Source organism: Molothrus aeneus, chromosome 7 (genome assembly GCF_037042795.1).
Source record: "Molothrus aeneus isolate 106 chromosome 7, BPBGC_Maene_1.0, whole genome shotgun sequence".
NCBI lineage: Eukaryota > Metazoa > Chordata > Aves > Passeriformes > Icteridae > Molothrus > Molothrus aeneus.
This window is the reverse complement of record NC_089652.1, coordinates 23,161,950-23,188,632: the sequence shown is the minus strand read 5'-3', so window position 1 is coordinate 23,188,632 and position 26,683 is coordinate 23,161,950. Positions and strand designations below refer to the sequence as shown.

Here is a 26,683-nt window from a genome sequence, read left to right as displayed (position 1 = left end):
TTTCTAGAGCTGCACTCACCGAGGTTCTCTCACTGGAAGATGTCGTTTCATCCTCCTGGGATGCAGCAGGTGAATGGGGGTGCTTTGTGGTTTCTGCACTGGGTGCTGTTTCCACATTATCCTCTGGTACCAGAAAAAGATGCAATTTGGGATTGAGATAAGGGAGCATGGGGCATTACCCAAACCCACCCACAGGAACTGTGCTTGGACTGGGAGCCTAGCCCATGGGGGAAAGCAAAGGGGAGACTGTTGCATGGGGTGAGCTGCTCCTGGGGCCACACTTCCCTTACCCCAGGATATGGGGCTCAGCAGTCGAGGGGACAGCTGCACCACATGCCCCCATGCCACAGCCAGGGAGCTCCTCACCAGAGCAATGGCGTTTCCGAGCCTGCTTGAGCTCCTGCTGTGTCACTGCAGTGTAGAGCTGCTGCAGAGCAGAGGCAAACGCCTGCCCTTCTCCCGCACTGCAGATCCGGGGCAGGGTCTGCGGGAGAAAGCACAGGCACCATCACCCTGCCAGGAAATCGCTGCCAGGTCACCCTGCCACAGAACTGCTGTGGGGCAGAGAGGGGGCTGTGCCCCCCTCTGCCTGTCAGGCTACATCTGTTTCACCCCAGAAGTGCAGCAGTTTGTGGGAACAGGCAGCTCTGGCACTGGGTGGGATGTGGCTGCTCCCAGCTGTGCACACACACACACGTGGACATACAGACACACACACACACACACACACACACACAGACATACAGACACACACACACACGTGCACACCTCCACACACCCGCTCTTCACATTGAGAGGCAGACTGCAGAGGCTTTTGGGTCCATGAAATGCTGGAGATGAGATCGCTCTGGAAGGGCTGTGGCTGCCCTGCCTGGAGCAGCATGGGCTGCAGCTTGTGAGTATGGACAGTGAGCCATGGGCAGGGACATGACCTAATAAGAGGTAGGAACAGGTAGCCCCTGCCTGCCACCACAGCCTCCAGCACAAGGCATCTCTGGTGGCCCCACAGAAAGAGAAAATGATGTGACAGTGAGATGTGGGATGCCCAGGTTTGCTTCCAGTCTGCCAGAACAGCTCCTGCCTCCCTGCACGCACTTTTATTCCCTCCAGACTTGACATGGGAAGCCCCCCTCCTCCTGCCTGCACCCCTTGCCAGCGGGATGCCATCATTCCTGCTGGGCTCTGCTGATGCACATGAGAGATCTTGGCAGGCTGGGGAAGTGCCACACTCCACTGGGAACATAACATAGCTCACAGTGCTCAAACAAACATGCACAGGGAAAGGGAAATGGGTATGTGCCCTGGAGGGGGTGCTGGGGGGGGTGTGTGGGGCACAGCGTGGGCCTACTTGTGCAGGTGAGTGTGCCATGATGACGTGGACAGGGACTGTGTGTGCAGCAGTGTGCACATGAGCATGGCTGATTGTGTGGCTCTGTGTGTGTGTGTGTGTGTGTGTGTGTGTGTGTGTGTGTGTGTCAAAGGTCTGAACACACTAATCTCTGCCCTGCTCCACACCCAGACAGCAGGAGAACAAAGTGTAACAGATAAGGTAGGATCCTCTCCGGGCCAGGAAAATGGGGAGGGGATGGGGACGCTCAGACCCACTCAAGGCCAGAGTCCAAAGCCTGACCCCAACTTCCCAGTGGCAGAATAGGTAGGCTGAGCCCTCCTCACTGCTCCCTGCCAGACAGGGTGGCAGGACAGGGCTGATGCCAGGATGGGTTGGCCACTGCCCAGACAGACACTTTCCATGCAGGTCTCATCTCTTCTGCTGGAGTCACAGGCATGAAAGGCCCTTTGGCAGTAGGAAATGCACTGGCATCTGCTTTTTGACCAGCTGCTATACAGGTCACCTCCTCTGTCCCTGCCCACTGCCACCGGAGGGAGCAATGCTCTGCTGCCAGCATCCCACCAGCGTCCCACCTGCATCCCTGGGACTGATTGGTACTGGGCAAGCACAGCTCTCAATGCCTCAGTGCCCAGCCTCCGAGCTGTCAGCTGTGCTGGCTCATCACAAGGTCCCAGGGAGGAGGAGGAGGGATGCTGAGCACCTCAGGCACCCAAGGATGCTCTTGCCCTGTGTGTTTCACCCCAGAGCCAGGGCTGCACCCAAGGTTGCAAAAGCAGCATCCAAGGCTGGGAAGGTGAGTGCACTTCAAAGGCAGAAGAGGGCCTGGTCACGGGTGGCCAACACAGCCCAGATCAAAGGCACAAGCTGGAGTCATAATTCAGAGAAAAGCAAACAGCAGCTCCCAGGAAAGCCAGGAATGGCAGTGAAGTGAGCAAAGTGTACTAGATAGCACTGTGTGGGTCAGTGCCCCAGGAGGGCAGGAGAGTCCCCTGCAGAGCCAGCCAGCTCTGGGTGCCACTGCTCTGGGTGCTCATCCCCTCTGCCTGCCACCAACAGGTCTGGGGAATGCCAGGGCAATGGGGCAGGCTATGCATCCAGGCGCAGGGTGCTGCCCAATCCCCTCTGCTCCAGCCCACTCAGGATGGCACCTGGGATGTGCCCCAAGCCCCAGGGCTGCCCAGGCTGCTCCACTTCACAGCATTCAAGCAAGGATCTGGGCAGGGCAGCTGCTCACTCAGTGCTCAGCCCCAGATGAGCTGCCCAGATATCCCTGGGGATGGGGCAAACCATCCTTGCAGCCACCCAGCGTCCCCAAGAGCAGCACACACCCCCCCACTGACATGGCACCGTGGGGAGGCACTGGAAGCAGAGTGCCCAGCGCCACCAGGGGGATTGGGCATCCGGGGTGGCACAGGGGTCTGCAGGTGCAGGGCACCTGCTGCCCACGCCTGCGGGAAGGGCTCAGCTCCAGCAAGCCCAGGGTGGAATTTGGGAGTCAGCAGCCACTTCCTGCCGCTGCCCTTCCCAGCGGCTGGAGCCCGCGGGCTCAGGGCCATGGGGTGGCCGGAGCTGGCCCGCGGCGGGTCTGGGAGGCTGTGCTTCACAGCCCCGGAGGGAAATGGGCTATAACCAGAGCTGGAAGCGTTTCCCTGCAGAGCTATGACTCAGCAGGGAGCAGAGCATGCTGTGCCAGCCGCCGGCCACCTGATGGCCCCGAAGGCTGAGAGGGACAATGAAGTGTCCCCTAAAGGGCTCGGTGGGGGGACAAGCCCTGGCTACAGCTGGTTTTCCCCTCCCTCCTTTCCCCACTGCTCCATTCAGAAGCTGAACCCTGCTGCAGACAGCTTGGCCCCACTGCAACATCAGCCCTGGCCTCTGGTGACTTGTTTTTCCCGGATTACCCATCTCCAGGATAAACATGATGTCTGAGGTCCGGGGAGGCACACAGCAGAGAGCTGGCAGCTGGGGGAGTGCTGGCTGGGCTGCTCCACACCACTCCCCAGGCACCAGGGAGCGATGCCTCGGCAGCTGGCATGGCTTGTCTGGCCTGTTATGACTACCTGGACACAAGGCCAAGTGGGCTGCCCCAGTATCAGGAGGGACTCAAGGCTGCGGCAGCAGCACGGGAGACTCCACAGCACACCCTGAACTGCGAGCTGGGGGACGGGGGGGAGCAGTGTGCCCACCAAAGGGGGGCAGGTGCCTGGCATCACACTGAGAGCAAGCCTACGGTGTGGAGGGGCAGCTCAGGGGGAGCTGGGCTGCAGCCCCACTCAGTGACCCCCAACCCAGTGGGCTCTGCAATGGGGCTGCACCCCAGTGCAGAGATGCAGCAGGGTACAAAATCTATCTCCAAGGCATTCTGCATTTCCCCACCCCCTGCCTAGACTCCCGTCTCAAGGGGCCAAAAGGGACAGCAATTTGGATGGTTTCTAGACAGTATGAGCAGAAGGGGCACATCACCCAGCACAGCACCATGCCTCCAGCACAGAAACATCACCTTTGCCTGGCCCAGGATGGGTTTGCAGGCAGGCTGGATCATGCTGGGCCCCCGCAGCACTGCCAAGCACCAGAGTCTAAATCGGTCACGCTCAAAGCTGGGGACTGACCCTTTCATTATCACACCAGACATTCGAAGCGGTTACCAACATTCTTCACTACAAATCCCACATTCCTATTTTTTAATATATTTTTAACTGGAAAACAGAGCGAATGGGGCCTGTTTGGAAATTATAGCCTGGCTGCTGTGGCTTGTATGTCAGATCTGCCCACATTCCCGTGGCCAGCCTCAGCACATGCTCCACAGGGGCACACTTAATAATTCCTGCCGGGGCTGGAGCCAAGGGGTGTGTGCCAAGGGGGAGGATGGCTTCCCCAGGCTGCCCCCACCAGTGGGCTCCATGGAAGCGGCGTGGTGGAGTGACAGACCAGGAGTGGCAGACTGGCTCTCTGGCACCGGGCACGGCCGCTGCCACACTGGCATGGATGAAGTCTGGTGCTGCTGTGGCAGTCCACGGTGGGCAGGGGAAGGGCTCCGTGGCTGGTGCATTCACAGGCTGCCCTTGGCACTCTACCCTGCCACAAGCCTTGTGCATGCTCCTGGGAATGGGGCTGGGATGGCTTGCTGGATCTGTGCTGGGCATCTCTGCCCATGGTTATGCCAAGGTCAGTCAGGCTAGGGAGAGGCCCCCTCTGGAATCCAGATAGATGCTCACCCATCCTCTGCCAGCAGCAGAGGATCTGTCTGCAAGAAAATAGATGGAGAGGGTTGAACTGTCCCCTTGCAGCTGGTATCAAGGGCAAGCAAAGGGGCTGCCTATTTCCTGGGATGAAGCAGGCCCCATCAGCCCAGTCTCCTACACTGCAGGTACCCTACACTGACCGCTGATGCCCTTTCCCAGCTTCTCCAGCCCTTAGATCTACTTGCAACCTCCCAAGCCTGCAGCAGTCGCTGGGACACTGCGTACCCCAGAAGCAGGTGGCTAAAGGACCAGCTCTGAGCTCACTCTGTCATTGTCTCCATCCCCCTGTCATACACTTCCAGGGGACAAGCAGCAGCAGCAGCAGCAGCAGCAGCAGAGCTGGCGGTGCTGCCAGCCCGCCCCTGGAGCAGGCAGGGGCAGGATGGCCAGGGCTGCCCAGGCAGGCAGCCAGGCTGAGCACACCTGGAGGAAGTGGCGGTGCCGGCAGGGGAAGGCAGCCGGAGAGCTACTGAGAGGTGAAGGGGTCACCCCGGGGAAGAGCGCGGGTGGTGAGGCCGGGACAGAGGAGCATCCCAGCCCGGCCCATCCCAGCCCAGCCCGGCCCGGCACGGCACGGCACAGCACTCCTCCCAGCACCGTTCTGGCCCTGCTGCCTGCAATGTTTTCCTTTCCCCCTGACTTCAGGGGCCTTTCCAGCGAGCAAATGTCAGGCACATAAAGAGCGGCACTGTGAGCGGAAGATGGAGCGAGAATGCCTGCCCGCGTCCCTCCGTAAGTGCTGTCTCACACTTCATCAAGGCAGCCTTTGCAAGCGAGCCACTCGCTTAACAACCAGCAGTCTATGCTGCCCGGCGACCGCAGCAGCCCCGCCGCTCAATACCCTTTTCTTTTCCCCTTGTGCTGTTTTTGTGGCTTGGGTTACAGCCTTTCTCGCAGACACTGAGCGAGGGCGTGGTGCAGCGGGGGCTCTGCATTGTGCCGCCGCCACGCCGGGAAGGATGCTGGCTCCCCCATGGAGGGAGGGATGCTGCGGGGCTGGATCTGCCCTGCCCACTCACTGTTGCACCCCACAGGGATAAATCCCAGGGAAAGGAGGGCCAGCGGCAGAGCAGAGGTAGGGCAGGAGGCTGCAGCATCCCCTCCCCAGTCATGTGAGGACCAACCACACGGGAACAGCCTGGGGCTTGGCAGAGACCCTGGGGGAGGTGAGTGGTTCCAGCCCCAGTGGGCAGTCCCTACCCCAACCCATTTGGAAAGAGGCCCTCCTGCCATGCTGCCAAGCAAACCCATGGGCATCCAAGCCCTCCCCCTGCCCAAGTGCCAACAAACTCCCTGAAAAAGAGCTGTGCCCAGCACTAGCATTGCCTCCCCACCTGGGCAGTGCTGGAAGATGCTGGGCCTTGCTGTGCAGGGTCTGGTGGCAGCTGCTGGTGGCACTCCCAGCTCCAGCCTGACCGTGGGCATTTGTCCTCCTGTCCAGCAGCCCATGAGGTAACAGCAGGAGAGCCTTTGGGGAAGCTGGCACCAGGTGCCAGTTTGGCAAGGGAGATGGACAAGGAGAATGCCCTGAAGTGTAGCAGGTCCCAGCATGCCAGGACTAAGTGAGGATTTGCCTCCAGGAAGGCAGTCACAGGCTGATAGTACCTATGTCCTTCCCCTCCACCAGGCTGACCCATCACTGACACAGGCTGCCTTCTCCAGGGTCAAGAGCAGAAGACATGGAGAACTGGTGGCCAGCATGCCTCCTCTCCCAGAGTGACAGCTCAGACCCCACTTATCTGTGAAGAAGTTGGGTGGCTCACACTACCTTGTTATTTTAGGCTGACTGGGTGAATATGGACACATCATCCAGGCTTATTATTGTAGGGTTCCTCCGCAAAGTGTGCCAGCTCATGCGGGTTTATTATTGTCTGCCCAGGAAAGCTGGACACACTGCACTGCTCTGTTATTGTAGGGTTGCTCAGGAAGGCCAGCCAGCTCATCCCAGCTTGTTATTATTGCACAGAGCTCATGGGGGGCTGGCCAGGAAACTTCCTGCAAAGTGGGATGATGGAAAGGGAGCCACACCTGGTGAATCACAAGGATGCTGTGTGGTGATAAGGAACAGTGATGGGTGGGATCCAGCACCTCGGCTCCACCCAGCCAGGACAGGCCACTCATTCATGGGCACAAGCACTCATGGGTCCCCTGGGACCTGTGGGGCACTGGGGCTGGCAGAGGCAGCAGGAGTGTGGGTCAGAGCTGGGAACTGGCAAAGCAGCCCTCATACTCCTTGAGAAACAAAATCTGGGGATGACAGGGGAGCAACCATGGAAATACTGCACCCAGTACATCCCTAAACCTGGCACACAAGGGATTAGCTGAGCTAACAGGGCCCAGAGAGGAAGCTGGTGCTGAGCCAGGTGGGATTAGGGGCTTTTAGGGAGAATCTGGGTGTGTTTAGGACCAAGGTTGAGCAGGAGGCACCTGCTCCACCCTTGTGGCTTTGCAGTTCCTCCCAAGCACAGGTGCAGCCATAGGGGCAGCCCCTGGGGATGCTGCCCCATTGTGACCCGAAACTGCAGCAGGAAGCATTTCTGTGTGGGGCAGGGGGGCAGCAGGGCTTACTGCTGAGCTGCCTCGGGCACGTCCCCAGGCACATGGCCCCACCAGGGTTGGGTCCAACATGCCCCAGCAGCCCTGGCACTGCTGCTGGCACAGCCACTGAGTCACCATCACTTCCCTTTGCCCTGTGACAGACCGTGTTTCCCAGGCATGGCAGCCTGCTGGTGTCACCACAGGCTGTGCCCAGTTGGTACCAGGTGCCCAGATGTCCCACGGGCAGTGCCCAGATGTGCCAGGTGCCCAGGTGTCCCCCCAGGCAGTGCCCAGCTGTTCCAGGTGCCCAGGTGTCCCACGGGCAGTGCCCAGCTGTGCTCAGTGCAGATGTTGGTCCCCGGCCAGGCACCAGGATTGAGTGTCAGGAGAGCTCTCCATGCGCAGCAGCGGCGGCAGGAGGCCAGCCTGCCCTGTGAGCACACAGCCCTTTCATTCATGGCAAAAATAGCCCCCCGGGGTGTGGTCCGGGCTGGAAAAGCCCCCTCCATCGCTGGCCAGCCCATGTTTATTCAATGGGGGGGACACTCTGCCCTCTCCCTGCCCCCCAGCCCTGTGCACCATCTCCCTGCCAGAGTGGCTGCTCTTGGACGTGATTCGCCGGGTCCCCCCTGGCCAAAACACACAGGCTGGGGAGGGGGGGAAGGCAAAACCCTAAAAAGCACTGGGTTTGTCTCCAGGAGGAGCTGCCCATGGTGATGTCATGAGAGTTTGCAAGCGGCCACATGAAAGGGACTTGCTGCCCAGGAAATCCACAGGTCAGTGATCCTTCAGACAAGCCAGCGATTCTTCAGTGGGCCAGGAAGGAAACCTCGAGGAGCCCAAGCCAAGCCTGCCCTTGCCCCAGGGACATAGCTTGCCCCCAAACTCATGGCCCCCCAGGATCCCAAACCCTGCTCCACAATCCCTCTATATCCCCTTCTCAGCAGCTGTAATTCACAGCAGCCCAATCCCTCTGCAAAATGGTACCAACCTCTGCCCTGCAGTCCCTGGGCACCGAGCCTCTCCCCACAGACTACCAACATCCTAACCCCTGCTCTGCAGCCTCCAGAGTCTGGACCTCTGTCCCACAGACCCCAGACCCTTTCCCTCTGCTGGTCTGGGGGCAGCACCCCTTTTTCCATGGTGATCCATCAGGCTAGGTGGGAGTGGCAGGTGATTTAGGGTCAGGCAGCACTGTGACCTGACAGTGGGGATGCAGCAGGGCAGAGGGTTCTCTTTCATAAAGGATTACACTGGGGACAGCTGGGAACACACAGATGCAGCCCCCTCAGGCCCCTCCCCAGGAGTCAGCCAGGTTCTCAGTCTACCCTAGCAGGCATTGCAGACGTGGGCCCTGAAACCAAATCCACTGCCCAGGGCTCCCCTCCCCGTTTTCCATAAGTGTGGGATGCAGTAGCTGGACTAATGAGGAAGATCTGCCTTCCTCCTCCTCCTCCTCCTCCCCATGCAGGATACATGTCTGGCTCACATCCAAGCCCAGGGTTCCAGCTCTGCACACTGGTCTGCTCTGCACATCCCAGCCCCTCCATGTTTCCTGTGTCACATGGAAATTGGTGATGGAGCTGCCTTTCCTGCCCCATCACGGGCCACATCCCAGAAGGACCTGAGTGACAGGTGAAGCTCAGGGTTGTGACTTTGTTCCCCCAGCACCTCCCATGCATTATTCTGGGAGGCTGCAAACAACCAGGCCGTCCATCTGCAACTTGCCCATGGAGACACTCTTCTGCTCCACTTGCTCCATCTCCCCATCCACAGGCACAAGGTGACAAGACCCTCTGCAACCCCAAAGGTGCCTGGAGAGCAGCACATATCCCAGGCTGGTGCCACAGCATGGGGGGACACTGGCCGGGACATCCTCGATGGAGCAACGGGCACGGGTGTCCCCACAATGTGGTGCTGGGGCTCTCTGAGGCCAGCTGACTGGTGACTGGAACCCACTGCCCCCAGCAGAGAGAGGGTCTTTGCAAAAGAGCCAGCTCTGAGAAGAACACAGCCTGGGACTCCTAGGATGTGGGGCATCTCAATCCTGTTGGTACCCAAATCAGTCCCTGACAGCCCTGGACTCATGGAGGGGACAGGGACGGTGGAAAGGAGATGGGAGCCCCCACATTCAGTGCAAGGCTCTCAGGGCTGTTTCCTCTCCTGTGTTTGCTCCTGCTGTCCCAAAGAGAGGGGACTCAGTCTCTATGACTGTCAATCAGGCACTTTTCACCAGAGCTAAAAATGCACTCGCAGAAGGAAAACAAAATAAAAACACAAAACAAAACAGAGAGGTGAAAAATTCCTTGATATTTCTCTCCTGCAAATCCCCAGAGCCAGCAGAGAGGCGAGAGCCCCCGGAGTTTGTCAAGCAAACACTTTCACACCCTTGGCCACGCTCGGCACGCTGCCGCTGGAATGCCAAATATATATTTAAGCCCTGCTCATCAAAGGAGTCTGTTCGGAGTCGGTTTCGGGCAACGTGCATGTGGGTTTGGCCTGGAGAGAAAACCAGGGATGTGGAGAACATTTCTTGGGGATGGGAGAAGCTCGTGTGCTCACAGACACACACGTGCAAGAGACAGATGACAACCGTGACAACCTTCAAGGCCGTGTGGCCGAGAGGTCGCGGGCTGGGCACGAGATACCTGCCCGCTGTGGCACTCCCCCTTATCAGCGCCTGTCGCATGCTGGGGTGGGGATGTTTAGGCTGGAGGGAGGCCAGCAGCCATTCTGCATTCCAGGACTATAAACTTTGTCAAAGCTAAGCAAGCTCAGCCAACAAAGCCGGGGTCCAGCAGGAAGCAGCACTTTGAGAGAGGGCAAGATTGCAGGGACACAGAGGGCTGCTCAGGGCTGTGCACCTCGCCATGAGGTGATAAGAAACCTTGGCTTGGGGTCAGCACTATGCAATAGGGAGACACAGATAGAGTGCTCCTGTAAGTCCAAGGCTGGAGTTTGCCAGGGTGCCACAGATCCTGCTCTGCTGCCAGCCATCCCACAGGGCATCACTACTTATCTGAGGCCAAACCATCCCCAGTCCTGTTCTTGGAGGCATCAAGGGCAGGGGGCTGCTGCTCCACAGCTCCTGCTCTCAAACAAGGCTTTGCTGGAACAAGCTGGACACAGCAAGGAGCACTTTGGGAGCACACAGCAAATGGGAGACTCTTTCTGCATGGACCACTCCTGTTCCTCTCTCCTTTACAAGTATTCTCTTGGTTTGTTCCAGACAGCCCAGGGACCTATGCCCATCTCATGGTCAACCTCAGCATCAGAGAGATGGGGAAATCTCTGCCTTCCTCCTCCTCTTTTGTGTGGGGTTGCAAAGCCCCGGTGCTGGCTGTGAGGGCTGAAGGCAGTTCTGGGGAATGCCAAACATGGGTTTGTGGCAGGGCAGGAGCTCCATCTCCAGAGATGGCAGGTTGACCTTTCCCCCCTCTGTCATTGCTCCAGCCAAGAGCAAAGACATTTTAGCCCAAATCTTGTACCTAATCCCAGCTGACAGAGCTGCAGCTTGGGGTCTGGCCAAGGGCTGGAGTTGGACAGGGCAGGAGAGATCATTGCCACAAGCAAACAGAGCATGCCAGTGCTGTGAAATCAGGCATTACGCGCCTGTCTCCCGCGGCAGGACCAGCCCGTCAGGCTGCCAGGGACACGCTCTGCTTATGGCAGGGGCAATCCCACCACCGGCAGGGCCTGACCCTGCACAGCCATGTCTCACAAGCTGGGTTCATCTCCAGGTGAGGGGAGGGATTACTGCACCACCATGGTTGGATTTCAGGCACCTGCTGCGAATAAAACACTCTGTCAGGGCACCTCCACCCTTTCAGCCCTTGGAGAGAGGGATGGGGTCCCTGTGGTGCTACCTGGGGGAGCACAGAGGGCTGGGGGAGCTGGGAGCTGTGGCCCCCACCCTGCCCCATGCTGTGCCACTCCACCTGGGCAAGCAGATTTCCCCCTCTTGCTGCAGCCTCTTCCATCTCTGTCCTGCCAGGTTCAGCCACTGCAGCCCAAGTTGCTCACTTCAAGGGCGGGGATCCCAGCCTGTTTTGGGAGATGGTCAGAGCTTCACCACTTCCCCTCGGGCAATGATGAGCAAAGACCTCCTCAGCTCTGACAACTGCTTCTTTTTCCAGCCCCCTACCCACTCATCACCTCACTCTCTCCATTCATGCTTGCCTTGCTCAGAAGGGTTCACCCACCCCTTGCCATCTCCAGACAGCAAAACCGTGCCCTTTGGCTAAATACAGTGTTTTTTAAAAGCCTCACCATTTTCATCCCTATTTTTCTAGGAGTTTTCTTCCATTCAGCACTACCTGTCAGCAGCAGCACTGGAAAACAAGGTAGCAAGGACGTCTGATTCCAGCTGCCCTGTGCTCATGTAAGATCTCATCTGTTTGCAGTCCCTCTCTCCTGCAACACCATCACCCTCCAGTCAAAAAATGGATCTATCTTCAACCTTATTCACAATAACATGCTGCTCAAATATATTGTCTCCTATATGGCACCAAGCTACACAATCCTCCTCAACTTAATCCCCTGCCATCACCATGGCCAGGTCTTTCTGCAGGCTCAGGGGAATAACAAGGGACCTCTACAGACCCACCCTGCACTGCCATCAGCTGCCATCATCTCAAACAGTATCCCAGCTCCTCCAGCAGCCCCAAAGTGGGTAACAGGGTTCCTTCAAATGCCCTGCCTCCAGAAACTGAGGTTGGCAGAGAACCTCTTCAAACACCTGGAAGCTCAAAAGGCAGTTCTTCAATTGACATCAGAGCCAAGGCGAGGACTGGGCTGCTCCTCACTCTGCCCAGGCTGGCTCCTGCAGTTGGTGCCCACAGCCCACTGTCTCCTACCAGGGTACACATCTGCAGCCTCCACCCATGCAGGAGAGCAGGAATCAATTACAGGGCTGGCAGAGGCAGTGCTGCCCCAGGGCTGGCACGTGGCACCAGCTCTGGCGGCCGCAGAGCACGTGGCACAGCACTGGAGGCCCAGATGTGCCACTGGCTCATGGGGAAGAGGCAGGGGAACCACTTGAAAGCCATGGTATGAAAGTGCTGGTAAACCAGGGCCACTCCTCTGCTCCTCTGGCTTCATGTGCTATTTATAGTGCTCTGGGTGCCCACCCTGGGGAAGTTCAACCCCCAGGGTGCAGACTTTTGCCAAGCCAGCCATCTTGTCTGCCATTAATCTCCCCAGACCCCCAGCAAAGTCCTGGACCCTTCTAGTGGCTAAGATGCTCCAGGATGGGCTCCGATCCAGCCCATCACATCAGCACGCTGGAAGGACCAGCCCTCATGCAGTGCTCTCAGATATCCAGCCTGTGCAGCACAAACACATGGATAAGCCCCACTACATCAGTCTGGTGACAAGGAGAGACCCAGCCAAGCCATGGTCACTCCTTGGAACCCCACTGTTAGTAACCCCAGTGGCAGCAGCTGGGGGGGTTAAGATGTCCCCGCTCTCTCCAGGGCTGGGTGGAAAGACTGTGGGGAGGCTCCCATCAAGCTTATAGGCCAGTTTCCTTGTTGAATGCAAGGGTAAGGTCTCACCCTGTGTCTCAGCACCCAACAACTCCTGGACATTGCAAGGGTTTCTTGAGTCTTTGCAGGCAGAGGAGAGCCAAGTTTGTAGTAGGGAAATGTGATTCTGCTAAGCCACACCTCGCAGGGGCTGGGGGAAGGTGAGACATGAGGAAGAGGAGGAAGAGCAGCAGTGCCATGCCCTCAGTGTCTCCCACAGTGCTGGCCCTGCATCCCATCCTCCTGGCAAGCAGTACATCCAGGCATGACTCTGTGCACAATCCCATCTCTGTACCTAACCCCAGCTCTGTCTAACCCCAGCTCTGTGTCTAACCCCAGCTCTGCTGGCACCTGCAGAAGCAAACGTGGCTGCAGCCCAACGCTCACCCCTGTGAGCTGAGGTCTGTGGGCCCCTGGTGTCTCCTGAGGGCTGCAGGATGGGAATGCTGCCCACAGAGCCCAGAGCTGTGCTGTCCCTTGGGGCCGAGGGGCAGGACTGTGCTGATCAGGAGCAGGTGGCAGCTGAAGGTGCTCCCCCAGCCAGTGGCGGAGGAGGAGCTAAATTTATTCCAACAATATGTGGGCAGCGGGAGGGGAGCAGGGGGCTCCTGCAGCCTGTCTGCCCCGTGCTGGCCAGCCCTGTCCCGACACCAGTGACGGCAGCACGGTCCTTTTGGATTGTCTCTTTGGCACCCGCGTGTCCTGATGACTGGCCCTGAGCGGACCCAAGTCCTTCCTCCTCTGACCACAGAAGGGAAAGTTTCCAAATTAAAAACCTAAATCTGGCAACAAGGTGCCCATGGCAGGAACCTTTTAAACTGGCCATTAAAGTTTATAAGTTAGACGGGCACCAGGAGCAAGCGGCGGAGCTGCAAGAAAACAGCCGCCCCTCCTTGAGCAGCCTAACCACGGCTGTCCCCAAAGCCACAGGCCTGACGTCACGGCATGACTTCACCTCCATCACCCACTGCCTGGCCAGCCCCAGCCCCGTGTTTACCCCTGCCCATCCCTGCTGCTGTCCCTCGGAGCCTGCTTTTCCCTTTGAGGTCAGTCAGCAGCCCCAGGGCCTGGCGAGGAAAAGAGTAGAGAGAAGGAAACCAAACCTCAGCGCCCACAAGGCAGGCTGCAAAACACGGAGCCTCAGCAGCCGCACTGTGGGGATGGTGGGCTCTGTCCTCGCTGCCTCTCCCCCAGCTGCACCCCCTCTTCCTGCCTCTAGGCTGCTGGAAAAACTCCTGAAGCCAGAGCTGTTCCCACTGTTATTCTCCCATTTTCCCACAGACAATACATTCTGTACTGTGAGCAAGATGGGCTGGGGGGAGGTATTGGATCCAACTTGTTGACCTATCCTGCCCCAAGATGCCAGGATGCACCACAGGCACCTGAGAGATCCCAGCCTCTATTCCAAGGGGTGAGACGCTATGGAGGGAATGAGTGTCACAGCCTGTCCCCAAGCCCAGACAGGGTACCTGCCTCTGGGTAAAGCACAGCCTGGGGTCTCAGCTAGAGGAGCTTTGGGTGTAGCAGAAACAGAAGCCTTGGGTGTCTGGGCACAGACCAGGCCAGAACCTCTCCCCTCTTCCCTGCCAGCGCAGGAGCACTTCAACTCTAGACCTCCCAAAGAGGAGCCACCAGCCTCGGGGAGGTGTTGCAGGTGCATGTGGGATGCGGGTTTGCCTTACCTGGTGGGGTGGGAGGATGGGCAGGGGGTATAAAACCCTATGGGCAGTGATACTGGAAGAGCCTGAACGACATGCTCAGCTGGGGGACCCATGTTGCCAGAACATGGATGAGAGCCACAAAAGCCACACAGGTTCAGAGGGGGCAAGGCTGGGGGCTGTGCGGTTGCAGGGCTGCCTGTAGCAAGCCCAGGGCACCGGTCAGAACAGGCTGGGAAAGCCACTGTCCCCACTGGCTGCTGTTCCCTGGGAGCCTCACAGGGCACACGCTGCCCACTGTCACCTCCTGGAGAGGTTTGTGGGTTGCATTTATAGACTCGGCCACAGACCCTGGACCTTATCTCCTGGACCACACAGTGCTGCCCCTGCATCCGGAGCATCTCCGGGAGCGGGAAGTGTCACCGACCCCCTGAGCACCCCGGTGAGTCAGTGCACACAGCCCAGCACTCCCACTGCTCCCCACGGGCACCCAGCAGTGGGGAAACACACACACACACACACACACACACACACACACATACACACACACACACAAACAGGGCAGCCTCTGCAAACAACTGCTTGTTAAGTTAAAATTAAACTCTGCACAAATATTGACCTTTGGAGGGGACACAAACTCTGCCAATATATTTACCAGCTTTATAAATGGGCCTGACCACAGTGCCCTGTATGCTGAGGTGGAGGAGGTAAGGGCTGCAGAGGTGCCCAAACAAGGTGCATCTCCCCCGTCCCTAAATGGGGCTCTCCCTGAACAATGCCACTGTGCCCCCACACCATTCCCAGTCCCCACTCAAGCCTTTAAGAGGATGGATGGTGGGCATAAGGTTCCACTTTTTCCCTCCAACTTATGGTTTCTTGGGGGAGCAGCCAGCAGCTCACAGAGGACACAGGGGAAGCTCTTGTCACCTGCGGCCTTGTGAAATTGGTCAGCAGAACAGTCCTGGTGCTGCTCCTTATCTTCCAACCCTTCTAGACTTCTGCACTGCCCAAGCATGGCAGGGGCACCCACTGCCAGGCCTAGCTGCCCAGCATTTGGGCAGGTGGCTCTGCCCAAAAGTCTTTGCCTCTCTGTGGAGTGCTCAGCACAGCCTGGAGGGGGGGGGTTCCCATCTCTCAAGGGAGACCCAGAGCTTGGTTCTTCACCTTGCTTTAGGAGCAGAAGCACCAGTAGCCTGCAGTTGGAGAGAAGCCACATCATCCCTCTCAAACCCACCAAAGCTCTCTGAAGGAACCAGCATGTCCAGCTTAGCATCTGGGGTTTGCATTGCAGAATGGGAAAATACTCAGGATGAGATGTTTCCACAAGAAGGATGGCTAAACCAGTTTGGGTGTCATGGGAGAAGAAGTAAGCTCTTCTCACAGCCTAGGCCTAAGGTAAAACACAGGAGGCAAACTGGAATAAACGGTGGCTTTTGCAGGCAGAGGGTACAAATGGGATGGCATGGGAGGTAAGAGCATTGTCAAGGACATTAGTGCAGTAAGTTGCTGTTGAATAGCTGGGCAATGAAGGAGGACTTGGGAAGCAGCCCCAGCTACTGTGTTAATGCAAGAGGAACACAGCAAGGAGAAGATGACCTGGCACAACCCAAGGAGACCAGGATGGGACCACTGTGCCTGAGGCTGTCACTGACTCTGAATCCTTGGGCTAAGAGGATGACAGGGATGTGAGCACATGGTGTGGCTGAGCTTGTACCAGCGGGGAATGGAGCTCAGCATGTAAGGATGATGGAGGGTGGATTCAGGAGATGGCCCGAGGAGCTGAGCGTGCAGACCCAAGGCCAAACATAGCCAGGAGAAGGGTGCCAAGGGAGTGTGCATGCAGCAGGCACAGCTCCTGCATCCAGTGCATCCAGAGCAGTGCATGCACTGGCTGGGCAGAGGGAGGAAGGCTTGTGCCCATGCTGGCTGCCTGGTGCCTGGCCCCAGGGATGCGGGGAGGAGAGCACGACACATACAGCAGGGGATGCCCAAGTTCCAGCTCTTGGAAATACTGAATAGAGTCTTATTCAGGCTGATGTAAAACACTGTTAAAACACACAAAAATCCTTTGAGTAATGGGCGAGCGGGAAAGAGGCATCTATAATTAACAGTAACTGTTCGAGACGGTCGCTGCCCAGAGACGTGTACTGTGCAAAACCACTTGAAAAGGCCTCGTCTGAAAGGCGAAGCCTGGGGTTTTTCAAGAAGCCCGTCATGTAACGATCCTGGCCCTTCCAAAATAATTCTGCCATATTAAAAAAACCCAAAACCTCAGCTTAATCACCCTGCAGCACTGGGACTGGAGAGCTCTGAGAGGAGGGGAAGGGAAGCACAACCGGCTTCCAATTAGAGCCTCATTAGAAAGGAAAGCTGGGGAGCTACTAGAGAGCTGGCCAGGAGTGAGCGGAGCCAGATGCCTGGAGACCCATTGCAGGAGGGGTGTCCTCAGCACCCCTGCCCCTTCCCCTCTTCCTCCTCAGTGGGTTCTCTGAGACTCCATGAGTGACATGGTCCCAGCTGTGGGCACTTGACCTGAGCAGAAGAAGAGGTTGCTGTAGTTGCATACCTAAAAAGCTGTGATGGAAACCTTGGCCCTAACACATAGTAGAGTTTGGGGATGTTCATGGAGCTGGACAGGGAACACTAGGGATGGGAGAAAGGGGAACTGGGGCTAGAAGGATACTGCAGCTGGAGAGGGAAAGTGAAACAGGGTCTGTGGGCTTCACTGCCTCCTCCCACCCTCAGAGGCACAGAGCCAGGCCAGAGACTGCCCCAGCATGGAAGTCCCTGTGACACCAGATGCAGCTTCCATTTATGGCAAAACTGCAGGGGGAAGGTGACAGTCCTGCTATGAGCATGTACCTTCTCCTGCCCTGCAAGCACACCCTGCTGCCTTCCCTCCCACCTGGGGTCCCTGACCCCTCCCATATAGACCAGTCCTAGTGCCCAGTGTGCTGCAGCCCCACGATGATGAGTGCAGTGGCTACAGACACTCACTGAAGTGCCAAAGTCCAGGCAGGTCAGAGTGAATGCCAGAGCATCATCACCCACAGCACAGGTTCATCCACAATATCCATCCCAGAGTGGTTGCTTCATCACTCTGGCTTTAATTGTGCCCACCAGCTCTGCCTGCCTAGGCCAGAGCAGTAGGCATCTCCTTGCCTGCCTGCAGCCTGGCTCCAGGGCTGTCCAGGCAGGAGGCACACTGCCCAGAGCAGCCTTCCCTTCCTATCCCACAGCCTGGGAGCCATCCAACACAAAGTTAATTTCTAACCATGGGTAACCACCAGTGTCCCAGCTGGGATGATTTATCCCCTATCTGCCTGGGTTGGATTTATGAGGCACACATCCCCTAGGCTGTGATAAAGGCCATGTCTGTGCTCCTCCATCCCTGCCTTCCCATAGCCACTCCGTCCAGACTTGCTGCCCACCCCCCATTTACAAACCCTTCCCCAGCGTGGAAACCTGACAGCCCACAGAAGAACAGTAAACAGCACAGAAAATAGAACATGCTGGAGGCCAAGGAAAGACATGCTGGCCAGGGAAGCCACAAATGGTTACTGCTTTCAGGATCTGTTCAAGAAAAGAGAGTGGGATGTACCCTGGACTCCCACCAGCCCTCAAAAGGGGAGAGGGGAGCTGCTATTAATAGCTGATCCAGGGCACTGCTCACATGCAGCGCTGGACTGGATGATGCCACAGCCGTGTTTAGGATGGCTGAGCATCAAGGAGCAGTCCTTGAGGCAGTGCTGGGTGGGAGTGGGCATTTGTCCTGCAAATGGGAATTCACACACAGGATGGAAAATTCCTTGGCCCATCAGTCCAGTGCAAAACCAGGAGAACTGGGGTCCTGAAGTGAGGCCAGATGCTGCTATGTTTGCCCCTGTCAAGTAGCAATAGGTTGTGGGGGTGCTAAGGGGTGCTAAGTGCATGCAACCCTGCATGCACTTGTCTCAGTGCATCTTCCCCTGCAGACAGTGCTCAAGAGCCCAGCACCTAGAAAAAATGTCATGGTGATGCCTCAGATTTGCACTTCAGGCTGCTCTAGGGTTTGGCCACGGTGAAGATGAAGACACATGCCACCCAACTTCTTTTTAAACAAGATCTGAGGCCTCTTCCCTTGGGGGAACACAAGGGGACAAAATCAGCAGTGTTGGGCATCACAGCAGCGCTGGCAGCCTCTGTAGCAGGCCAAAATATGTGTAGAGAGCTGCATGCACCTGGGTGTGTTTTCTGCCCCTCCAGCAGCCAGAAGCCCCTGTGTCAGAAGTCGGATGTGCTGCATGCACTGCAGCAGCTGCAGTTCAGAGCCTTGAACATTGGTGTCCCTGCCCTGAGAGCTGGGATGGCATCACTCTCTGCACCACAGCCAGGGGCTTCCAGTCCCCACAGCCAGCTGTGTGTACAGCCCAACACCAGGCACACAGGCTGGATACTGGCAACCCAGCCATTCAGACTGTGGTCCTGAATTCAGAGCAGTCCCTTGCCAGCAGCATCCATCTGGAGAGGGAGCAAAGGGCAGAATGACAGCCCTGGGGTTTGCACATGAGGCTGCAGGAAGCAGGATGGACGAGGCTGAGGCAGCATCCTGGCTCTCAAGGCTGGCACACCAGCCCCAAGCCTTCCCCCAGCCCTCTGCAGCACTGATAGCGGCAGCCCCGGCAAGGGAGAGAAGAGAGCCTTGTTCTGGGGCCAAGACTAAGGCGATTCAGTGCTCTGCTCCCCTGAGGTTTCTCGGGTGAAACCTGGCTCTGTAATGGCTGTGTCTGTAAAATGTATGGAAATGCCCATAAAACCTGTATCAAATGCCATATGGATATATATGGATATATGGAGAGAACTATGAAATTAGGAGCATGCGGGGAATTGGGGCAGGACGGCTCCCTCTGAGCCGTAAAAACACATAAGTAAAAGGCAGGGGAGGCAGCAGCACTGGGAGCTGCACAGACAGGCTGGCACGGAAAGGAGCCAGGGGAAGGGCACCCTGGCTCTCACTGTGCAGCTTTGCTGAGACCTGAGCCCTTGGGAAGCCTCCAGAACAGAGGGACATCTCTGTGGAGCTGCATGGGACAGACCACTATGCAGGTCTCAGGAAGCCTTGCCGGAGCTTCCCAGAAGCCCAAGCCCTCACTATGGGCAGAGGCAGGAGACCTGGCTGTGGGGAGACCCTGGTGGTACCCCTGAACTTGGAGGCAGCTTGAGGATGAGCTAGCAAAGTGACAAGTGAAAGACAGCAGAGGGGAAATGGATAAAGGTCTTTTCTATGACAACACCCCACAGTGGTGTTGATGTCTGAGAGAACAACTGCTGATCCCAGCTGTAATGAAAGAGCCGGCACTGGCTGAGCATGGTTGATGGAGCAGTACCATCACTTCAAGAGCTGAGGTTTAAGTAAAATTTCTGATCTCTCTATCAACAGATTTTGCTGCAAAATCATTAACAAATAGGCAAACAGAGGCCCTTTCTGAGGAGTAAGCAATAAATAATGAGAGGAGGTGTGCTGCAGCCACTGATGCTGTTTGTTCCCCACACTGTGCTGGGCAGCACTCAGCTGGCTCCAGTCCTTCTTGCCTTGCCCCAGCAGGGGCTGGGGAGCTGGGACCCCAGCTCTCTTCTGCTCTTCTGCTCCCACCAAAACCCTTCACTTCTTGTAGCCTTCCTAAAAGAAAAAACAGGCCAAGAACCCCCGAATGTGAAGCCTAACCTCACTCATCTGACCTGATTCATTTGACCTGAGAAAAGTAAGCATGGAGGGACCTCTGCAGCAGGGAGACCAGGGCAAAACCAGCTGCAGGCACACCCCTGCTCCTAACCCACATGGGGCTGATGCTGTAGTGATGGGGGAAGCTCCTTGGCTGCATGACAGCCTGCTCAGCTCCTGCTGCACCACTGACCAGGGTGACAGCACAATGTGAGTACCAGCCCTGCTGCCTTCAAGCACCCCTGTCACAGAGGCTGCAGCCAGGGTGATGCAATGCCAGGGCCGCAGAGATGCAGTGCTGTGGATACACAATGGGACACAGAGGTGCAGTGCTGTGGATGTGGGATGCAGTGCCTGGGACACAGAGGTGCAGTGCTGTGGATGCACAATGGGACACAGAGGTGCAGTGCTGTGGATGCAGGATGCAGTGCCTGGGACACAGAGGTGCAGTGCTGTGGATGCAGGATGCAGTGCCTGGGACACAGAGGTGCAGTGCTGTGGATGCAGGATGCAGTGCCTGGGACACAGGGGTGCAGTGCTGTGGATGCGGGATGCAGTGCCTGGGACACAGGGGTGCAGTGCTGTGGATGCAGGATGCAGTGCCCGGGACACAGAGGTGCAGTGATGTGGATGCAGGATGCAGTGCCCGGGACACAGAGGTGCAGTGATGTGGATGCGGGATGCAGTGCCCGGGACACAGAGGTGCAGTGATGTGGATGCAGGATGCAGTGCCCGGGACACAGGGGTGCAGTGCTGTGGATGCGGGATGCAGTGCCCGGGACACAGAGGTGCAGTGATGTGGATGCAGGATGCAGTGCCCGGGACACAGGGGTGCAGTGCTGTGGATGCGGGATGCAGTGCCCGGGACACAGAGTTGCAGTGCTGTGGATGCAGGATGCAGTGCCCGGGACACAGAGGTGCAGTGCTGTGGATGCGGGATGCAGTGCCCGGGACACAGAGGTGCAGTGCTGTGGATGCGGGATGCAGTGCCCGGGACACAGAGGTGCAGTGATGTGGATGCAGGATGCAGTGCCCGGGACACAGGGGTGCAGTGCTGTGGATGCGGGATGCAGTGCCCGGGACACAGAGGTGCCGTGCCGGATCCGCAGCCCCGCCGCCGCCGCCCATCAGGCAGGCGGTGACCGGAACCGGGGCGCCATCTGCCGCGTCCCTGTCACCCACCGCGGCCACATCCCCGCGGCTCTGACATCCAGAGCATCCAGTCTGCAGCAGCGTGCCAGTGATGAGGATGCAAATGCCTCCGAACTGTTCCTCCTTTGGGATCCAAGCCCCTAGTGCTGGGGCTGAGGGGGCAGTTTGGGCTGTCCCACAAAATAAATAAAATAAAATAAATAAAGTGGGGGAGGTGGGGAGCCATGCAGGGGAACTTCAGCAGCAAAGCAGCCAGAGTGGGGTGAGAGATGGAGGGGATGGGAGGCACCTGAAATTCTCCTGGCACTCTACTCTGCACCACCAGATGCAGACCCTGCCCAAGGGCTTCCAGAGGCACTGGGCAGCTTTTGTGGGACAAGTTTAGAAGCTTCATCCCTCTTCCCCAATATCCATCAGTGCCTCCCTCCAGCAGCCACAGCTCCCAGGACCACAGAACATGTCTCAGCCAAGCACTGCTGCCAGCAGGGACACCACTGGGAAAGGTTTTAAGGATGTAAGCCTTTTATCCTGGCAGACCTCTGGGATGGAGGATTCTGCAGGCCACCTGCATCCCCTTGGTGAGGCTGGCAGGTCCCTGGGCACAGCAGCCCCTGGGCATGGTTCCTGTGCTCGGCCAGTGCAGTGCAAGGTCACACCCAGGCCTGTGAACCTGGGCAGGCACAGGGGGGACCTTCTAGTCACACAATTACTATATTATGTAGCACTAATAAAAAAAAAAAAAAAAAAAAAAAAAAAAAAAGAGGGGGGGGAGAAAGGGCTTGAAGTTTTCTTAATGCCACATAGTAAAGTATTTATAGAAAGCCAGGCGTGAATGGGCTGCTTACAGGCCACACTCCTCCTCGGCGTCAGGATCTCCAGGAATTATTCTGTGCAGTCACATTGTTGTATTCACCCAGAGATTGAGTTTAATTACAGACACGCGGGTGAACAGGCTGTCAGTGTTCCAGCCTCACTGGGGAAAGGGCAACTGAGCTCCCTTTAATGAATGTATTATAAAAAGACCCAAGGTTGAAATAGAGAGGGAGGGAGGGGGACTCACAGAGGCAGCGCTGGGGGCAACAGGGATGGAGGAGAAGGGGCCATGGGGAGATGAGGGGTACCAGGGGAGCCACTGGGGCTCTCTGCACTGGGGAATGGGGCTGGAATGCTGGGGAGAAGTTGGGAACAATTGGACATTGGGGTGTATGGGGCACATGGAGCTGGAGGCACATGGAGCTGGAGGCACAAGGCCCAGATGTGGCCAGAGCAGCTGTCAGGATGCAGGGCCCCAAGCATCCCCTGCACACAGGATGGCAGATCCTCAGGAGACCCAGAGGAACTTCCCAAAGAAAATTGGGGGAGTGGGGAAGACTCCCAACTTATTACAGAGCAGCATATAAACAGAACAAATAAATATAGAGCTAGTTTATTACAAGGCTGGCCAACTCTGGTGGCTGACTGATTACAGGGCAGGCTGCTCCAGAGCTACGCAAACCCAGACCTCAATAAAGGCCAGATTGGAGCTGCCTTTCACTCATTGACAACTCTGGCATGCTCCTGCCATGCTGCTCAGCCCCAGCACACTGCTGGCTGCCCCCACATCCCAACACAAGGCAAGGGATAAATAAAAGCTTAAACAAGTAGTGAGTAAGTGATGAGCAGGGGCAGGCAGCATCAGCAGCCTTGCAGTCAGGCACTAAAAATACAGTTTATTTTCCTAAGGAGGCAGCAACTTCCAAAACTGTAGATCTGAACAAAAAAAAAATAAAAACAAAGAATAAAATGCCATAAGAATTATAGATCCATGGCGGGGGTGGGGGAAAGACCCAAGAACAAGGAAAGAAAAACACGGTGATGAGTAAGATACACACATGACGTATGTAAATACACTGAGACGGAAATGCATAAGCCTCCTGCACACAGCGGCACACGCAAGCACATGCACAGGCACACGTGCAGGGATGGCTCCCGGTGGGGACAGAGCCAGCCCATGCCCTCTCCTCTCCTCTCCTCTCCTCTCCTCTCCTCTCCTCTCCTCTCCTCTCCTCTCCTCTCCTCTCCTCTCCTCTCCTCTCCTCTCCTCTCCTCTCCTCTCCTCTCCCCAGGGCCGAAGGCATTACCCTCTGCACACACACACAGACACCTTTCCAGGGCCTAGGCTGAAAGGGCACTTTGTCTCTTGCTCCACAGCGCTCTCCAGGCTCCCAAGCCACCACCAGTGAGGTGGTGGCTGCTGTCCCTGGGGACTCCCCGCGACCACCTCGGTGCTGAATCCCTGGCGCCTGGCGCAAGCCACGGACCCGCAGTGGGGTGGAGGGTGAGGGCACAGCCCCAGCCAGGCCAGGAGCTTGCTGGCCAGCAGCCGAGGCAGCCCCGTGCCCGGGCAGCTGGCCAGAGCACCAGACCCCAGCGTGCCCGCAGGAGATGAGGGAGGGATGGAGACCGGCACGTCTGTGGGGCTGCAGGTCAGGAGGCTTTAAAGGAGTTGATTTAGTATTGTCCTACCTGCCCTGAAACGGGTACTTGAGCATGGGATGGAGGTTGCCTCAGGTCATCGTTGTGCTGAACAGAGCCGTTGTAGCACAAGGCAGGAGAAAGGGGCTGCTTTGGGATGAGCTGGCTCCCCTGGGCACAGCTGGGTGAGACTGCTGCGGCTCTGCACGTGTCCCATACGCAGCCCTGCTAAGGAGATGCTCTCCCACACATGTGCCCACAGTGAGAGACGAACATCACTGTGACCACCCATACCATCAAAGTCCCTCGGGCAGCTTGGGATCAGTGCATCCTCCGCAAAGCAAAAGCCTAGGAGAAGGGAAAGCAGGGAGTCCTGGTGCTGGACAGCCTTCCTTGGCAGTTTGCAAGGGTTCTTTCCCTGAAGGCATCACTGTATGCCCCAAGGGACCCCTGCCACCCCCAGCCCTGCACACTGCCCATCCTGCTCCACAGCAAAGCCTGGCCTCAGCACTCTCAGGGAATTTCCATGGGACAAAGCAAAATACAGCAGAGTCCCAAATCTCCTTACATGCTGCACAGGGAATGGCAGCACCTGGGCCATGCCAAGGCACTTGCTATGTCTGCATTTCCTCTGCCCTCACCATCCATCATCACCTGCAGGGGCAGATCTCCTCCCAGGCATGCGGCACACGGTGAGCCTGGGGCCAGCCAGGGCCATCATGTGCCCCCACCTCTGTCCCCCAAGCCCGGGAAGCGGAAAACGGATCTCTGCAAAGGGCAGTTCATGCGGAAGCTGTTCGCATCCCGTAGTGCAGGCTCGGCGGGTGAGGAGCAGGGCAGCTCCCAGGTCGCCAGGTTATCGGATGATAACAAGCTAGCACAGCCCAAGCACGCGACTTCCAGCAATGCAAGGCTGTTTCCTTTGTTTTGGGAAAACAAGAGGGGAACGAGACCTTTTCTGGCACGTTCTTGCCCGGCCTGAAGCTGTCCCCCACTTGCACTGGCCCGGAGAGGAGCCGAATCCTCTGCCCACTCCTGGCCACCCCTCGCCCTTTCCGTCTTTCCCACCTCTGCCAGCAGCAGGGCTGGAGATGGTGATTTGCCAAGCAGGGCCAGATGGCTTCTCCTTGCATCCCCTACAACCCTGGCTGTGACATGGGCTCACAACCCCACCAGAGATCCCCTGGTCCTGCCTGCACAAGTCGATCTCCAAAGCAGCCTGAGAGGGTGAGGCTAAGTATCAGGGGGAACAGGACGCCCACACTTTAGGGACCCTACCACACTGGGCTCAGCTCCACACCTCGCCCACCCCAAAGGCAGGGCTGAGCCCTGTACTGGGGCAGGAGAGCAGCGCAGGATTTGGGCAGTCATGCCCACCTTCCCCTGTATCCCATGGTACCCCCTTCTCTCCAGAGAGCTGTGGGTTTGATGGGGGTGTGGGAGACCCCTCCACCCCTTCCCCAGCACAGGAGGAGGAGGAAACATAATAAGAAAAATAAAATTTATAAGCGAGGCAGTAATTATAGTGTGGCTACAAAAGGCTGCCTCCTCAGGGCCATCATTATGTGGCTAAATTTAACGCCCTGTGCGGCTGCTCCGGGGCGGGGGTGGGGGGAAGCCGCGTCCCGGGGCTCTGAGCATCCACACAGACGCCGGCTCCTGCTACCTTCCCTCCGTGCCGGCCAGGGCAGCACAGCTGAACGGCAGCCAAGAAAGCCATAAAGCGGGTCAGAATTTTTTTAATAGTCTATTTACCAAGATGCTGTTTTTACTGCCGAGGTTTCTCTCGTTTTATCTCTGGCTTTCCCCCGCCTCCCCGCTCTCTCTTCCCCTGACTCCTGAACAGACTGGGCTGTATTTTCTGTTTTAGGTTCCTCTCTCTCACTTGGTCTAAATACTATTTTCAGAACTCTAATTTTATACGGTATGTCCCTTTTTTTTCCTCTTTCTCTTTTTTTTTCTTCTTTTTTTTTTTTTTTTTTTGGTAAATATTTGCCATGACTAAGCCAGGACACATCCCGTTTAAAAGGTTCCCATCCCACAAAACATCAGCCCTTTAATGACATGAATCTCATTAACTCTCCCCATGAAAAGAGGTATAGAAAAGGAGCATCACTCAGCCCCTATGAGTTCCTGTATCTGCATGGACATATATTTAGCTGTGTGTACTGTACAGTCACAGGAGGGGACAGTCTGGGCACACGCACACCACCTCATTCAGCCAGAGGGACCCAGAGTGGGAGCCCCTGGGACCAGTGGGTTTTGGGATATCCGTCTGTCTAAGATAGGGTTGGGAAGGGCTCTAGGCCCAGTGGAGCCAGAGCTGGACTGCAAGAGCGGGCAGCTGGGCACAGAAGCGCCTCAGAGTCCCTTCAAGCTGGAATTTGGGATCCTCTGAAGGACCTTCTCCAGTGCTGGGGAGCAAGTTGTGTAAAGCCCACGCTTGCAAAGAGCAGTCCTGCCAGAGGGCCCAGCCACTGCCCTCTCCAGGCCCTGAGTCCCACTGGCTGGGTTTGGCGCTGGATAGCAGATGTTGGCTACATACTTGGAGATTGATTATGAAGGACCAGCACAAAGTCCCAGGAAAGGTACCGGGTCCAAATGCCCAGAGAGGTTTCCTTACTGAAGTGAGTCTGTCAAACCAAGTGGCCTCTGCATCAAGCACAGTATCCCTGGGAAGCAAGCAGAGTTCCCAAGGGCTCAGGCTATTTCAGCCTTCCTCTCAGTTGAGAAGGAGGCTCTGTCTCTTTCTCTCTCCATCCATAACAGCATCTTCTGCTGGGAACCAGTCCATCCACACTCCCATGCTGGGCGTGGTCATTTCTACTTCAGTATGGTCTTCACTTCTCCAGTATAGCTATCCCTTCTTTGCTGTAGTCTTTCCTTCCTCAGCATGGCCATCCCTTCTTCGGCATTGTCATCCCTTGCTCCACACAGTCATCTGTCACTCAGGATGGCCACTCTTTCCCATTGCTTCACCAGGTGTCTGATACTGGAGGGAGAAATCCCAGGAGATGCCAGGCTTGCCCAGATCTCACAGGCTGAGATCTCACTCACAGAGC

The 26,683-nt window shown here is 57.0% G+C and overlaps 1 protein-coding gene across 3 annotated transcripts in view; it reads right to left on the bottom strand.

The window, feature by feature from the left end:
* Nucleotides 1-26,683, bottom strand: part of NHEJ1 (non-homologous end joining factor 1) — a 42,350-nt gene that overhangs the window by 732 nt on the left and 14,935 nt on the right. For all 3 annotated transcript variants that reach the window (XM_066553522.1, XM_066553523.1, XM_066553524.1), the window contains 2 exons: nt 367-484; nt 20-123 (listed from right to left, as the gene is read on the bottom strand). In XM_066553522.1, the coding sequence (XP_066409619.1) occupies nt 20-123; nt 367-484 (222 nt within the window). The remainder of the gene's footprint in view (nt 1-19; nt 124-366; nt 485-26,683) is intronic.